Source organism: Phocoena phocoena, chromosome 9 (assembly GCF_963924675.1).
Source record: "Phocoena phocoena chromosome 9, mPhoPho1.1, whole genome shotgun sequence".
NCBI classification, from domain to species: domain Eukaryota; kingdom Metazoa; phylum Chordata; class Mammalia; order Artiodactyla; family Phocoenidae; genus Phocoena; species Phocoena phocoena.
In genome coordinates, this window is record NC_089227.1 from 55,087,656 (window position 1) to 55,106,070 (window position 18,415).

Here is an 18,415-nt window from a genome sequence, read left to right on the forward strand (position 1 = left end):
AGGACAGATATTCAAGAGGCAGAATCAACTAGCGGGAGACTAGGTATGGGAGGGAAAGGAGGGAATGAGCCCCGTCCGATGCTCCGATTTCTGGCTGAGATAACTAGACTTAACGCTGCAGCAACCGGCACCTCACAGGGAGTCGGGCAGCAAAGTGGGTATAGAGAGACGAGAAGTTCAGTGATGGGCGTCAGACATGACGTGAAAGCCCTGGTGGAATAAACATCTGCTCGCCTGAACTCTAACTCCTGACTCATTCCGGCCAACACAGTTTTGTATCAATACATCACATCTTGTCAATTTTAAAACACGCATTTTGTTCACATCTCTGAAATCAGGATGTTTTTCAAATGACATGGTTTAGCTGGCAGCGTGCTCTCTTAGTGGTACATAAAATAGTGGTGCTCCTTACGATGCATGAAATCTTGGATTTGATGAAATAGTGTCTATCAGCCTTAGAAGAAAACAGTACGTGAATGTCTCTCCTTAGGACTGAAATCCTACCTAGTTCCAAAAAGATCTGAAGTAGCCTTTCACAATACAGCTTGGAGGACAGGGTGATTTCTGTAAAAAGACAAGAACTACTCCTGGGATCGAATATTGGAAAGAGTGCTCAGAAGGCCCTCTCTCCCACAGGAGGGGTTCCGCTCAGATGAAAACAATAGAAGGTCAAGAAGCCTTTCAGAAGCTCCCAATCCTAAGAACTAAAACCCAAACCAGGAGACAGAATAATCTAGGGGAAAATTTTAAAAGCAGCAATAAGCTGACTGACTTTCAGACATCACAGAGATGGGTATGGCCTGGGGGTCTCAGGAAAGACATCTTTTAAAAAGAGTGGATCTGGTGGGGCCTTGAGAGCTTCACTGTGGCTCTTCCCCAAAAGAATACGACGGGAGACGGGACCCGTTAACATGTTACTGATATGGCTCAAGAGCTTCTTGCATCTCGATTCAAGAACTGAACAAGCATCTCCTGTGACAAACGAAACATTCCGAGAGAACGGCCTACGTGCTTTCCAGACTTTCCTGAGGCATAGCACATGTCTGGGTCCACTCTCATTTGGGGAGAAGCCAGGCTGCTGCCACATGCAAGAACCAGAGCCTCTCTGACTCACTGAAGGTAGTGAGTCCTTCCATAGCGGGGTTCACAATGCAGACCACATGGCTGCCTGCCTCCCCTCCACAGACGAGCGAAACAAGGGCTCCAAGACGTCAGCATCAGAAACCCCAAGGGCTTCACTTAATTTCTCTTCTGAAACTGCCTCTCCCGCCCCATCACCAAATGCTAAGTTACCCCTTAGCTTCCCACAGCTCTGACCTTTCCCAGCTTCTGTAACCAGGCTCTACTGGGGGCTAGTCAGAATGGCAATAATTATGGAAATGTTCACACTAATAGCTATAATTCTTGAGCATCTGCCATGTGCCATGCTTTGTTTATATGCCCTCATTTAATTCTCACATAAACTCCTTGGAAACAAGAATCCCATTTTAGTAACAAAATCCTGGGCGGTGAAGGCAGAAAAAGATGGTTCCTATGTCTTGGTTTAAAAAAAAAATAGATCTTTTTTAAGCCAGGAGTTGCGGGGTGGTTTATTAGTGTTTGTTATATACTTCTATGTTTCCACAACAAATTTTTTTCATTAAAAAAAATATAAGCCTGAAGTTTACTAGTCAGCCTAAAAATACCACCAACACTAACACCAAGAGAAGAGCAGGAAAAGGTGCTGATTGACACTGATACCCCCAGACCCCGAGATGCCTTCACCTGGTTTATTCTGACTACTTAAAGGCTGCCCCTGGGGAGAAACAAAGAAATAAGAGAATAAGCAAAAGACCAAGATTCAGGAAACTCTTGTTCTCCAAGTACATGTGGCCAGAGGTCTTTAAATTGTTAGGTACAAAATCTATTAAAAATAATGGTGTCACTGGTCAGAATGGCCATCATCAAAAAATCTACAAACAATAAATGCTGGAGAGGGTGTGGAGAAAAGGGAACCCTCTTGCACTGTTGGTGGGAATGTAAATTGGTAGAGCCACTGTGGAGAACAGTAGGGAGGTTCCTTAAAAAACTAAAAATAGAACTACCATACGACACAGCAATCCCACTCCTGGGCATATACCCTGAGAAAACCATAATTCAAAAAGAGCCATGTACCACAATGTTCACTGCAGCTCTATTTACAATAGCCAGGACATGGAAGCAACATAAGTGTCCATCAACAGATGAATGGATAAAGAAGATGTGGCACATATATACAATGGAATATTACTCAGCCATAAAAAGAAATGAAATGGAGTTATTTGTAATGAGGTGGATGGACCTAGAGTCTGTCATACAGAGTGAAGTAAGTCAGAAAGAGAGAGACAAATACCGTAGGTTAACACATACATATGGAATCTAAAAAAAAAAAAAAAAAGGTCATGAAGAACCTAGGGGCAAGACAGGAATAAAGATGCAGACCTACTAGAGAATGGACCTGGGGACACGGGGAGGGGGAAGGGTGAGCTGGGACAAAGTGAGAGAGTGGCATGGACATATATACGCTACCAAATGTAAAACTAACAGCTAGTAGGAAGCAGCCGCATAGCACAGGGAGATCAGCTCAGTGCTCTGTGACCACCTAGAGGCGTGGGATAGGGAGGGTGGGAGGGAGGGAGATGCAAGAGGGAAGAGATATGGGGATATATGTATAACTGATTCACTTTGTTATAAAGCAGAAACTAACAAACCACTGTAAAGCAATTATACTCCAATAAAGATAGATAAATAAATAACAAAAGAGTCATGTACCAATGTTCATTGCAGCACTATTTACAACAGCCAGGACATGGAAGCAACCTAAGTGTCCATCAACAGATGAAAGGATAAAGAAGATGGGGCACATACGTACAATGGCATATTACTCAGCCATAAAAAGAAATGAAACTGAGTTATCTGTAGTGAGGTGGATGGACCTAGAGTCTGTCATACAGAGTGAAGTCAGTCAGAGAGGGAAAAACAAATACCATATGCTAACACATATATATGGAATTTTTAAAAAAATGGTTCTGATGGACCTAGAGTCTGTCATACAGAGTGAAGTCAGTCAGAAAGGGAAAAACAAATACCATATGCTAACACATATATATGGAATTTTTTAAAAAATGGTTCTGATGAACCTAGGGTCAAGACAGGAATAAAGACACAGACAGAGATGGACTTGAGGACACAGGGAGGGGGAAGGGTAAGCTGAGGCAAAGTGAAAGAGTAGCATTGACATATATACACTACCAAATGTAAAACAGATAGCTAGTGGGAAGCAGCTGCATGGCACAGGGAGATCAGCTCGGTGCTTTGCAACCACGTAGGGGGGTGGGATAAGGAGGGTGGAGGGAGATGCAAGTGGGAGGGGATATGGGGATATGCATATGCATATAGCTGATTCACTTTGTTATAAAGCAGAAACTAACACAACACTGTAAAGCAATTATACTCCAATACAGATGTTAAAAAAATAAAAATAATGGTGTCATAGAAGGATGTGAGCACACCTCCTCTCATGAAAACACTAAAATCACAACTAACTGCTGAACAACCATCAACAAAAAACCACTGGAACCTACCAAAAAAGATATCCTACATCAAAAAGACGAAGAAGAAGCCACAACAAGACAGTAAGGGAGGCATAATTGCGATAAAATCAAATCTCACACCCCCTGGTTGGGCGATCCACAAACTGGAAAATTATTATATTGCAGAGGTTCTCCCAAAGGAGTGAAAGTTCTGAGCCTCACATCAGGCTCCCCAGCCTGGGGGTCTGGCATTGGGAGGAGGAGCCCCCAGAGCATCTAGCTTTGAAGGCCAGAGGGGTTTAATCGCAGGAATTCCACATGACTGGGGAAAACAACAACTCCACTCTTGGAGGGTGCACACAAGATCTTGTGTGCACCAGGACCCAGGGGAAAAAGCAGGGACCTCACAGGAGCCTAGGCTAGATCTACCTGCTGGTACTGGATGGTCTCCTGCAGAGGTGGGGGGCAGTTCTGGCTCACTGCAGGCACAAAGGCACTGGTGGTGGTAGTTCTGGGAAGCACTCATTGGCGTGAGCCCTCCTGGATGTGGCCATTTTCTCACCAAGACCTAGCCCCACCCAACAGCCTACTGGGATGCCTCAGGCCAGCCAACCAACAGGGGAGGAACACAGCCCCACCCATCAGCAGACAGGCTGCCTAAAGTCTTCCTGAGCCCACAGGATGTGTGCCCTGTGGGGTGTGCCCACTAAACACACCCCTTGAAACAGCCCTGCCCACCTGAGAGACAAGACCCAGTTCCACCCACGAGTGGGCAGGAATCAGTCCCTCCCATCAGAAAGCCTGCACAAGCCTCTTAGACCAGCCTTATCCACCAGCAGGCAGACAGCAGAAGCAAGAAGCACTACAACCCTGCAGACTGCGGAACAGAAACCTCAATCACAGAAAGTTAGACAAAATGAGATGGCAGAGGAATATGCCCCAGGGGAAGGAAAAAGATAAAACCCCAGAGGAACAGCTGCAATCTACCCGAAAAAGAATTCAGAGTAATGATAGTAAAGATGATCCAAGATCTTGGAAAAAGAATGGAGGTACCAACCAAGAAGATACAAGAAATGTTTAAAAAAGAGCTAGAAGATCTAGTGAACAAACAAACAGAGATGAATAATACAATAACTGAAATGAAAAATACACTAGAAGGAATCAATAGCAAAATAAATGAGGCAGAAGAATGGATAAGTAAGCTGGAAGACAGAATGGTGGAAACCACTGCTGCAGAACAGAAAAAAGAATGAAAAGAAATGAAGACAGGGACTTCACTCGTGGTCCAGTGGTTGACTCTACACTCCCAATGCAGAGGGCCTGGGTTCGATCCCTGGTCAGGGAAGTAGATCCCGCTTGCAGCAACTAAAAAGATCTTGCACACAGCAATGAAGATCCCGCATGCAGCAGATAAGACCCAGCACAGCCAAATAAATAAATAATTTTTTTTAAAAGAAAAGAAATGAAGACAATCTAAGAGACCTCTGGGACAACATCAAATGCACCAACATTCACATTATTGGGGTCTCAGAAGAAGAGAGAGAGAAAGGGCCTAAGAAAATATTTGAAGAGATAATGGCTGAAAACTTCCATAACATGGGAAAGAAAACAGTCCAAGTCCAGGAAGCGCAAGATCCCAGGCAATATAAACCCAGGAAGGAAAATGCCAAGACACATAGTAATCAGATGCATTGCCCAGGACGAGGCAAGTCGGGCTCCAAGCGCAGGGCCGGAGTAGCCTCCCCAGAGTCCTTTGCACGGCACCTGGCGACAAAATGGCTGCCCGAGGGAGATGGGTGGAGCCTCTGGGCCAGGAGGCACCAGGCCCCACAGGCGGCGGTGGCAGCGAGAGCCGATGGGCTGAGTCAGGGCCCAGGATGTCACCCAAGAGTGGGGATGATGAAGTGTCGGGCAGAGGTTTGAGCCCAGTGTCGGACGGTGCGAACTCGTTCACCAGCAGCTTCCTGGAGCTGTTCAAGTGAAAGACTGAAGAGGAGCAGCGGCAGTAGCGGGAGGAGCCGCCCCCAGGCCCACAGCAACCCGACCAGCCGGCCACCGCCGCCACCACGGGTCCTGGGGATCTGAAGAGGAAGGGCAGCCCAGGCCCCACGCTCAGCTTCATGGGCAAGCGCAGAGGTGGGAACAAACTAGCCCTGAAGACAAGAACAGCAGCCAAGAAGCAGACGGAGAATGAGGTACTAACAAGTAAAGGTGATGCGTGGGCCAAGTACATGGCAGAGGTGAAAGATTACAAAGCCCCACCAGTGCAGAGATGATTATAAAACTCGGCCCCTGATGAAATGACCCCCCCTCCCTGCCTGGGACTCTCCGCGATGTACATAACTATTTAATGCAGCAGCAGCACAGCAGGCTTTTCCCCCCAAGGACTTATATACAGAAAGAAACCGAGATGCTTCCCACAGCTGTGGGTGATTTTCCAGGACTCTTGTTTACCTTGAGCACTTGCCTCCTGAGACTTCATAGAACAGTGGTCTACTGTCCCCTCTCTTCCCATCTCCTCCTTCTTTCTGATTCTTTCTGTCTTCCGCTTCTCACCCTCCCCTCCCTTAAGCCATAACTTCTGGGAAGTAAAGAACCTGACTTAGTGCTAGTAAAAAAAAAAAAAAAAGAGAGAGAGATACATAGTAATCAAACTGACAAAAATGAAAGACAAAGAGAAAATATTAAAAGAAACAAGGGAAAAGCAACAAATAACATACAAGGGAATCCCCATAAGGTTATCAGCTGATTTTTCAGCACAAACTCTGCAGGCAAGAAGGGAGTGGTACAATATATTTAAAGTGATGAAAGGGAAGAAACTACAACCAAGAAGACTCTACCCAGCAAAACTCTCATTCAGATTTGATGGAGAAATCAAAAGCTTTACAGACAAGCAAAAGCTAAAAGAATTCAGCACCACCAAACCAGCTTTACAACAAATGCTAGAGGAACTTCTCTAGGCAGGAAACACAAGAGAAGGAAAAGACCTACAATAACAAACCCAAAACAATTAAGAAAATGGTCATAGGAACATACATATCGAAATGCTCCAACCAAAAGACACAGACTGGCTGAATGGATACAAAAACAAGACCCATATATATGCTGTCTACAAGAAATCCACTTCAGACCTAGGGACACATACAGACTGAAAGTGAGGGGATGGAAAAAGATATTCCATGCAAATGGAAACCAAAAGAAAGCTGGAGCAGCAATTCTCATATCAGACAAAACAGACTTTAAAATAAAAACTATCACAAGACACAAAGAAGGACACTACACAATGATCAAGGGATCAACCCAAGAAGAAGATATAACAATTGTAAATATATATGAACCCAACATAGGAGCACCTCAATACATAAGCCAAATGCTAACAGCCATAAAAGGGGAAATCAACAGGTGTTAAAGTGAGGGACTTTAACACTTACACCAATGGACAGATCATCCAGACAGAAGATCAATAAGGAAACAGGCCTTAAATGACACATTATAACAGATGGACTTAATTGATATTTATAGAGCATTCCATCCAAAATCAGCAGTATACACTTTCTTCTCAAGTACACATGGAACATTCTCCAGGATAGATCACATCTTGGGCCACAAATCAAGCTTCTGTAAATTTAAGATAACTGAAATCACATCAAGCTCTTTTCTGATCATAACACTATGAGACTAGATATCAATTACAGGAAAACAACTGTGAAAAATACAAACACATGGAGGCTAAACAATGTTGCTGAACAACCAATGTATCACTGAAGAAATCAAAGAGGAAATCAAAAAATACCTAGAGACAAATGACAATGAAAGCACATCAATCCAAAACGGATGGGATGCAGCAAAAGTAGTCCTAAGAGGGAAGTTTACAGCAATACAATCTTACCTCAGGAAACAAGAAAAATAAAAAATAAACAACCTAAACTTACACCTAAAGCAACTACACAAAGAAGAACAAACAAAACTCAAAGTTAGAAGGAAAGAAATCAGAAAGATCAAAGCATAAATAAATGAAATACAGACAAAGAAAACAATACAAAAGATCAGTGAAACTAAAAGCCAGTTCTTTGAAAAGATAAATAAAATTGATAAACCTTTAGCCAGACTCATCAAGAAAAAAAAAGAGGGCTCAATTCAATAAAATTAGAAATGAAAAAGGAGGGATTTCCCTGGTGGCACCATGGTTAAGAATCCACCTGCCAATGCAGAGAACAAGGGTTCGATCCCTGATCCAGGAAGATCCCACATGCCGTGGAGCAACTAAGCCCATGCATCACAACTACTGAGCCTGTGCTCTAGAGCCCATAAGCCACAACTACTGAGCCCATGTGCCACAACTACTGAAGCCCATGCACCCTAGAGCCCGTGAGCCACCACTACTGAGCCCACACACTGCAACAACTGATGCCTGCATGCTCCAGGGCCCGCATGCCACAACTACTGAGCCTGCATGCTGCAACTACTGAAGCCCACGTTCCTAGAGCCCATGCTATGCAACAAGAGAAGCCACCACAATGAGAAACCCACACACCACAATGAAGAGTAGCCCCCGCTTGCCACAACTAGAGAAAGCCAGTGGGCAGCAACAACGACCCAAAGCAGCCAAAACAAAAAAAAAAGAAAGGAAATGACAAAGGTTTTCCTTTATCATCACAACAGGCAACACAGAAATACAAAGGATCATAAGAGACTACTACAAGCAACTATACGCAAATAAAATGGACAACCGATAAGAAATGGAAAATTCTTAGAAAAGCAAAACCTTCCAAGACTGAAATAGGAAGAAATACAAAATATGAACAGACAAATTACAAGTACTGAAACCGAAACTGTGATTTAAAAACTTCCAACAAACAAAAGTCCAGGACCAGATGGCTTCACAGGTGAATTCTATCAAATATTTAGAGAAGAGTTAACACCTATCTTTCTGAAACTCTTCCAAAAAATTGTAGAGGAAGGAACATGCCCAGGCTCATTCTATGAGGCCAGCATCACCCTGATACCAAAACAAAAGCTACCACACAAAAAGAAAATTACAGAACAATATCACAAATGAACACAGACTAAAAAATCCTCAAAATACTAGCAAGCCAAATCCAACAATACATTAAAAGGATCATACACCATGATCAAGTGGGATTTATCCTAGAGATGCAAGGATTCTTCAGTATATGCAAATGAATCAATGTGATACACCATATTAACAAATTAAAGAATAAAAACCATATGATCATCTCAATGGATACAGAAAAAGCTTTTGACAAAATTCAACACCCATTTACAATAAAAACCTCCAGAAAGTGGGTATAGAGGGAACCTACCTCAACATAATAAAGGCCATATATGACAAACCCACAGCAAAGATCATTCTCAATGGTGAAAAGCTGAAAGCATTTCTCTAAGATCAGGAACAAGACAAGGATGTCCACTCTCACCACTTCTATTCAACAAAGTTTGTGAAGTCCTAGCCACAGGAATCAGAGAATAAAAAGAAATAAAAGGAATCCAAACTGCAAAGGAAGAAGAAAAACTGTCACTGTTTGCAGATGACATGATGCTATACACAGAAAATCCTAAAGATGCTACCAGAAAACTAGTAGAGCTCATCAATGAATTCAGTAAAGTTGCAAGACACAAAATTAATGCACAGAAATCTGTTGTACTTCTATCACTAATACCGAAAGATCAGAAAATAAATTAAGGAAACAATCTCACTGACCATCACATCAAAAAGAATAAAATACCTAGGAATAAATTTACCTAAGGAGGCAAAAGACCTGTACTCAGAAAACTATAAGACACTGATGAAAGAAATCGAAGATGACACAGATGAAAAGATATACCATGTTCTTGGACTGGAAGAATCAATACTGTCAAAATGACTATACCACCCAAAGCAATCTACAGATTCAATGCAAGCCCCATTAAATTACCAATGGCATTTTTCACAGAACTAGAACAGAAAGTTTTAAAATTTGTATGGAGACACAAAAGACCCCAAATAGCCAAAGGAATCTTGAGAAAGAAAAACAGAGCTGGAGGAATCAGGCTCCCTGACTTCAGACTATACTAATAAAGATACAGTCATCAAAACAGTATGGTACTGGCACAAAAACAGACATATAGATCAATGGAACAGGATAGAAAGTCCAGAGATAAACCCATGCACCTATAGTCAACTAATCTATGACAAAGGAGGCATGAACATACAATGGAGAAAAAGACAGTCTCTGCAATAAGTGATGTTGAGAAAACTGGACAACTACATGTAAAAGAATGCAATTAGAACACTCCTTAACACCATACACAAAAATAAACTCAAGGGCTTCCCTGGTGGCACAGTGGTTGAGAGTCTGCCTGCCGATTCCGGGGACACGGGTTCGTGCCCTGGTCCAGGAAGATCCCACATGCCGTGGAGTGGCTGGGCCCGTGAGCCATGGCCACTGAGCCTGCGTGTCCGGAGCCTGTGCTCCGCAACGGGAGAGGCCACAACAGTGAGAGGCCCGCGTACCGCAGAAAAAAATAAATAAAATTAAAAAATAAACTCAAAATGGATTAAAGACCTAAATCTAAGGCTGAATGCTATAAAACTCTTAGAGGGAAACATAGGCAGAACACTCTTTGACATAATCACATTAATATCTTTTTTGATCCATCTCCTACAGTAATGGAAATAAACACAAAAATAAACAAATGGGACCTAATTAAACTCAAAAGCTTTTGCACAGCAAAGGAATCTATAAACAAAATGAAAATACAGAATGGGAGAAAATATTTGCAAATGAAGCGACCAACAAGAGATTAATCTCCAAAATATACAAACAGTTCATGCAGTTCAATATTAAAAAAACAAACAACCCAAAAAAACAAACAAACAACCCAATAAAAAAATGGGGAGAAGACCTAAATAGACCTTTCGCCAAAGAAGACATACAGATGGCAAAGAGACACATGAAAAGATGCTCAACGTCACTAATTATTAAAGAAATTCAAATTAAAACTACAAAGACCTAAATAGACCTTTCGCCAAAGAAGACATACAGATGGCAAAGAGACACATGAAAAGATGCTCAACGTCACTAATTATTAAAGAAATTCAAATTAAAACTACAAAGAGGTACCACCTCACAACAGTCTGAATGGCCATCATCAAAAAGACTACAAACAATAAATGCTGGAGGACGTGTAGAGAAAAAAGAACCCTCCTACACTATTGGTGGGAAGGTAAATTGGTAAAACCACTGTGGAGAACAGTATGGAGGTTCCTTAAAAACTAAAAATAGAACTACTATATGATCCAGCAATCCATTCCTGGGCACATATCCAGAGAAAGCCATAATTCGAAAAGATATATGCACCCCAATGTTCATTGCAGCACTATTGGCGATAGCCAAGACATGGAAGCAACCTAAATGTCCATCAACAGAGGAATGGATAAAGAAGATGTGGGGTGTGTGTGTGTGTATATATATATATATATATATATACACACACACATATACATACACATAATGGAATATTACTCAGCCATAAAAAAGAACAAAATAATACCATTTACAGCAACATGGATGCAACTAGAGATTATCATACTAAGTAAAGTAAGTCAGACAGAGAAAGACAAGTATATGATATTGCTTATATATAGAAGCCAGAAATAATGATACAAATGAACTTATTTACAAAACAGAAACAGACTCACAGACTTAGAAAACAAACTTATGGTTACCAAAGAGGAAGGGCGCGGGGATAAACTGGGAGTTCGGGATTGACATATACATACCACTATATTTAAAATAGATAACCAACAAGGACCAATGTATAGCAAAGGGAACTCTACTCAATATTCTATAATAATCTAAATGGAAAAGAACTTGAAAAAGAATAGATATATGTATATATATAAGCGAATCATTTTGTTGTACACCTGAAACTAACACAACATTGTAAATCCACTATACTCCAATACAAAATAAAAATTTTTAAAAGATGGTGCCTGGGCTTCCCTGGTGGCGCAGTGGTTGGGAGTCCGCCTGCCAATGCAGGGGATGCGGGTTCGTGCCCCGGTCCAGGAGGATCCCACGTGCCGCGGGGCGGCTGGGTCCGTGAGCCATGGCCGCTGAGCCTGTGCGTCCGGAGCCTGTGCTCTGCAATGGGAGAGGCCACAGCAGTGAGAGGCCCACGTATCACAAATTAAAAAAAATTAAAAAAAGATGGTGCCAGCACTGAATTGAGTGCAAAGGTAAACAGAATCATTTCAAACTATCTGCTGGGGACTTCCCTGGTGGCGCAGTGGTTAAGAGTCCGCCTGCCAATGCAGGGGACACGGGTTTGAGCCCTGGTCTGGGAAGATCCCATATGCCATGGAGAAACTAAGCCCATGCGCCACAACTACCGAGCCTGCACTCTAGAGCCTGCGAGCCGCAACTACTGAGCCCACCGGCCACGACTACTGAAGCCCGTGCACCTAGAGTCCGTGCTCTGCAACAAGAGAAGCCACCACAATGAGAAGCCCGTGCACCGCAACAAAGAGTGGCCCCCACTCGCCGCAACTAGAGAAAGCCCACGTGCAGCAACAAACACCCAACGCAGCCAAAAATAAATAAATAAAATAAATACATTTAAAAAAAGGACAAAACATCTGCTGGCCACAGGGAAAGATATCAAGTAGAAAAGACCAGTTCCAACTTTGCTGCATGGTTTTTCTTTCAAGGAAGAGACAGGCCCCCAAATCCCTCCCCTCAAAATACTCCTAAATAAAGAGTTGATGGCACACTGAAACTTCACTCAGGAGAGCTACTATGGTAACTTTAGAGGTCAAATGTGGGCCATAACCAATAGGAGCATTTAACATTTTTTCTTGTGTGTAAAACTTGTACAATTTGTAAATATTTAGATATAGTAAGACTTTCTGGGGGTAATTTTAAAATACTTTAAATAATTATGAAGGTTCATCACTGCCATACCATTGCTTGCATGATATATTAGTTTCATATAATTTATAAGTTAGAATTCTTAATGAAGAATCAAACTTCTAATTATCATGTATTCATAGAAAAATGGAATCTTTTCTTTACCACAATTTGCCTTACAATGAACCAAAGAATGAAAGTGGGATCTGCCTGTACCACAACACCCTCCCTTAACCCCTGAACAGTCAGGAAAGCACAAAATGGCACCGTCTCTGGAAATCAGCTGAAACCAAGGCCCTGAACTCAAGGGGAAGGAACTGATGCGTGCACTCAGAGTCCACTCACTTCTACATTTAGCCCAGAGAAAACCCTCAAAGATCCTCTAGTCCAACTATTCCACCTAAACCTGGCAGGGACAGAAGCGACCTACCATGTCTGCAGAAGTTATTTTCCATGAATAAACTTCCTCAAACACTAGGAGATTAGGAGCAATAATCAGTGGCAGAGATGGGGAGGGTATGGCGGTTATAAAACATTGACATATGGCAGCTGACAATGGAAGACAAGGTGGAAAAACTAAAGAGTTTGTCTCAGAATAATACTGGATCTAAGGAATAAAACATGAAGCTGAGTCATTATGGAAAGGTCTTAGCCTGTTTTCCATCAAGAATGTTTTAAGATAAACATAGAGCTCTCATTCAAAGGGGTCATGTCCAGGTATCTGGAAAGTTAAGTCCTGTGGTCCTATGGATTGCCTTCATGCTCAACAATACTACATAACTGTTGTATATGAACGCACCTGTTTTTTCAAGGACAGATGAAGTTTGTTTTTGAGATGTGCACACATCTCACTGACAATAAAACAAATATTCTGAATTCCAAGGGCTAAAATAACTTGTATACAGATGACAACTTATCTAAATGACCTGAAATAAAAATGATGGCAGATAAGCCCTTGAGAAAGACAGTACTTAAGCATTACTAATCACCACCCCCAAGGCTACACACATGTCAAACAGCCAGCCTTATCAATCTGATGATGTTGTGGGAGTCCAAAAACAGGTAGACCATGTAGATTAGAATTTATTAGTCCAGCGTGAAGTAACAAGAATGTTAGCTTTACATGATCTCCATCCTATGGTCAAGTCTTCCTCCTCTTCTCTCCTCTGTTGCTCAACTTTACCTTTAAGCAACAAAACAAGGAAGCGGTGACTCTGTGATAAGATACCTCTTCCATTTCTAGACTTTAAATTTGTTCTTTACCATGTTCCTGGTGTTGCCCCTACCCCTCTTCCCCTACCCAGGCCATCTTTCCCAATCACCTGTAGAAAGAACAGAATGTCTAAACTCTCTCCAAGTGATCTCATGCCCTCGTGTGGGCACCTCCAGGTGGGGAGACCAGCTATTCACATGTGCTTGTTCAGGACAGCGCCTGGAACACTGTACACCCCCTAGGTACCCTCACTGGGGACCCAGATTCATGCCTCTGCCTTTGTATCTCCTGCTATAATTTTAACTATTTTTATCTCAGCCAATTCCTTTGCTTCACAGTCACTTCAAGAATCATGTAGAGGAAATAACAGGAGTTTTGGAGCCAGAAAATCCTGGGATGAATCCCAGCTGCAGCACCCAAATTGAGCTCCGGGACTGAGAACAAGTCACTTCCTTCCCTGAGCGTTAAATCCTCAAACCTAAAAAGAGACAGCTGTGCAGAGTAAATGAGATGACGTCTATGAAGTGCCTGGCACACAGGAGGTACTCAGCACATGCCTATCTCCTTCCCCTCCCTCTCTCCCTCTTATAACTGCTGGCCCTAGCATCTTTCTCTGAGACTACTTTTTCCCATCTCTACTCACTGACTTCTCCCCATATGCTTCCTATTGGCACTAACTTCTACACCTGAATCACGAAGAGTGTTTGAGAAACCTATAACGGGAAACGTGATGATAGAGCATTGCCAAACTGTGGTTTTTCAAATAGAAATAACAAGACTGCAGGACAGGATTACGCTCTAGAGGGCTGTCTAAAGACTGAGCGAACAGCTAGCTCTCCTGTCCCTCTTCCCCCTTATTTGCGAGACTTAGCAAATAAAAATATAAGACTTCCAGTTAAATTTCATTTTCAGACAAACAACAAATATCTTTCCAGTGTTGTCGTAGAGAAGGAAAATGCCTCTCCAGCAAAGAAGAGCGGAAGAGGAAAGATAATTAAGGTCATGACTATCAGAGAAAGAGGTGGCTGTCCCTTCCACCTGGTGTCACCAGAGAGAGCTTAAAGTTCTCTGACCGAGAAAGGGAATTCCTGCCTGAGTCCTAACTCAGTAGAGTCCTGGAGTTCTAGAAAGTGCCAGGAGGCAATAGTCAAATAGCCACCATGGTCTTTCAACTCCATTAAGCATCAGCTTAGCGGAGAGGTGAATGGGTTTTGAAGACTTCAGTTGCCCAAGCATGCTCGATATCTGTACAAAACCCACCCACCAAATGCTTGACACATGAGTTTTATGGTCTTTTTTACTCATTAATTCTTAAACATTATTTTATTCAATGAGCAGATCTATTTTATATTTCGTATAATCCTAAGAACATTGGAAAAGAGGAGATAAGCTACCTATACTTAACACAAGTGAGTTTTCTCTTAATTTATTTGGGTTGACATTTTCCATTTTAAAAGAAAAAGGGTGATAAAATTACACATGAAAATGCACCTATGTTACTGTACAAATGGAAATATCATCTCTTGTCAGGATTACAGTAACCTCTCAATTGGACGCCCAGCTCCCACCCATCCAGTCTCTCCTCAGCCCAGCGGCCAGAAGGATCCTTCTAAAACATAAGTCAGAGCCTGTCACTTCCCTTCTCATAGTCTTCCAGTGGCTTCCCACCTCACTCCGAGGACGAGTTAGTCTTTCCAGTGGCCTGCAAGGTCCTACGGGACCTGCTACTGTTCATTTACCCACTCTGACCTCACCTGCCCTTGCCCTATTTACTCAGCCCCAATCACACCACCTCTGCCTACAGCCTTCTTGCCCAGGACACTCCTATGCTCGCTCCCATCCCCAGCTTCAGGTCTTTGCCCTGATGCCATCTTCACCAGGATGCTTTCTCTGGCCACCTTTTCAAATCACAGCCCCCGTTCCTGGCATGTTCTATCCCCCTTCTCTGCTACATTTTTCTCCATTCCAGAGAGCACCATCAACCCACTATATACTTCACTTAGTTGCATGTTTTGTGTCTCTGCCCCCTAGAATATAGGGCAGAAACGTTGGCATTCTGTTCACTGCAGCATCCCCAGCATGTAGAACAGTATGTGGTACATCGTAGGCACTCAGCAGAATTACTTACAGAATGTTGAATAAACATAAGGTAAAAATAATGAGGTATTATCATTTTACTGGGGTAAAATGTATTTACTGAAATCTAAACAATGAATAAATGTGGGGTTTTCTTTAAGACTTCAGAGTTAAAAACCAGCTCTTCCCCTGAAGCCCCCCACAACTGCTTTCTCCTTTTCCTAATCAGAAAATCATAAAGAGCCAGGGCAGAAGGAGGATTTTTCTACTTCTGATATTAATATTCAGAAATGTAGGACAGAGCGTTCTCACTGTTGGTGTTTTATAAATCGTATGATTTCTTTAAAGTACACATTTGTCTGAAGCAACATCCTTTTAAAATGCTTCCCAAGTCTCCCCTCTCAGGCTAAGAACAGTCAACGTCCAGACTAAAGGATGCACTGCTCATCAAGTTTCAGCACATGGGCATTTGGTGATGTTTGCTGATTGGCCAAGATCCCAATGTCACCCTTCTAGCCAACGTCCCACAGAACGACCTTTCAATGAGAGACATGTCAAAGTCCAAAATGCCAAGCAGAATTCCCATTACCTCTCCTGGGCAACTCCAATGAGCTGCTGCAAGTCCACCTCCTGCTTCCTCAGGGTTCCAAACGAGGACTGACTCTCCACAAGGCCTCTGCCACCAATGTTCAGCTTGACCTTCCCCATTGCCGTCTCCAGGGTCCCACTCACATGGTTTTCAAACTTGCCCTCGTACTTCACAAAGTCCGACTCCACGACCACTACAGTGAATGAGACATGCAGAGGAATCTAATGACAAAACGGCCACCTCTGTGCCTCAGGTCACCTAGCTTTCCAATCCTGCAGAAACCCGTGGGAAACATGAGGTCTGCACGCAGAATGGAAAGCTGGTGGCCGCACTGTGTGTATGGGCAAAAGAACCTGGGTGCTAAGAGCGTGGCATGCACTGGTGGCCAGGGGTTCTACTGGGCACTTTTTTGTTTTTTCATCTTTCAATTCCAATATACACATATAGACAAGTGCACAAAAAGTATCTATAGAGTTTCATGAATAATTTTAAAGCAAACATCTGTTTACTATCCAGGTAAAGAAATAGGACATGTTAAATATGTACTTTTCCAGGATGAAGGGACTAGATGAGGACGACACCAAAGCACAGAGAAGACAGCAGCCCAGCACTCTGCCCAGGGAGTGGCCTGCCTGATTCAGTATCTTGCAGGTCAGGTGCCTGAACCTGTCCTCGGGCATCCTCCCTTCTCACTGGTGGCCTTGGAGAACACTGCCCTGGCCTTCATTACCATCTCCTTTGAAACAGTTCTCCCCATATTTACCTGTTTATATCTGACCTCCACCCAGTCTTTCAATTCCTTATCAAGCAATTCCTTATCTCTGTGTTCCTGATAAAGTCAGTGGGCATGCCCTTCCTCCCTGCTTCAAACACCATCTTGGAACACATAAGCTCCAGACTCTCCATTCTTCCTTCCTGGCTTCCCAGACACTGAGAAAGATGCCACCACCCAGCTGGTGTCCCAGCTTCAATCAACTCACCTGGTCATACCAGGCGATGGCTATCAGATTGCCTTTAGGATCTGCCCTTTTTTGTCTGAACACTAAATATCTGATGATCTCAGACTTGAACTGCTAGCCTTCACATGTCTCCAGATTCTACTGTTCTCGTTTTTAATTGAACCAAATACTACCATAAAAATGGTCTCAGTCACCATCATTCAGGAAGGTTACACTGAGAGTCTCTTAGGAACTTCATACTTGGCCCTTTCCATTTTCCTGACCCAAGGCTCTCCTGGGCTCCTGGCGGCACTTCATAAGGGATTCAAATCCAACTGGAGTCTGAAACGTTTCTTTCCATCCAGCCACCGCCCCCAACACCTGTATTTCTTTCACCCCAGGCAACAAAACCTATACCTCAACCAAGGTTAATGAGAATTAATCACCATTCATTATCTGTGAAATTTACAAAGTAGAGAATCATCTCCATGAAAAATAAGAAGCTTATGAAAATGCCCCCAAGTCACAGCCTTCTCCTAGCCACATCTTGAGAACACAAACACTCTGGGAAATGCTTTCGGAAGCAGCATATAGCAGTTGTTAAGAGCTCAAGATTTTATCACTAGTCTAATATACCTAGCCGGGAGAACTTGGGTAACATCCATCACCCTGAACCTCAGGTTTGTCATATGTAATTTGGAGATAATTAATAATACCTACCTGATGGGTTCTACTGGAAGTTGATGTATGTAAAGCATGTAATACAGAGCCTGGCACATAGCAAGTGCTCAATCTATCCACTGGGTTTAGGCCAAAGCAACATCATTTCCTGATAAACAGGACAGTCCTAGATTGTATAAAGTACTACACAGACAGAAATTCTACCCTTAGATCCCTGTTCTGGCCCCAATCGGGCTTACTACCACTCCTGAAAACTCTGACCCCAAAACTGGATCCCATAGCAGGTAAGGACAATCAAGACTGTCTGTGTACTGCAAAATGCCACACTAGACACACCTCCGAACCAGACGTCATTTGTGTACACGTCTGCATCGAGTTATCCACTGCTGCAGGTGGAAGGGAAAAGTGAGGAAGCCAACAGGCCATCGGTAGGACAACCAAGTCACCACCCTCCA

General features: G+C 42.9%; 1 protein-coding gene and 1 pseudogene across 1 annotated transcript in view; one reads left to right on the forward strand and one right to left on the reverse strand.

Annotated features, from left to right (window-relative positions):
• Window positions 1-18,415, reverse strand: part of GSDME (gasdermin E) — a 65,864-nt gene that overhangs the window by 32,055 nt on the left and 15,394 nt on the right. Inside the window, 1 exon segment of the mRNA XM_065884117.1 lies at window positions 16,342-16,534. Coding sequence (XP_065740189.1) covers window positions 16,342-16,534 — 193 coding nt within the window.
• LOC136128562 (telomerase RNA component interacting RNase pseudogene) lies at window positions 5,327-5,855 on the forward strand (annotated as a pseudogene).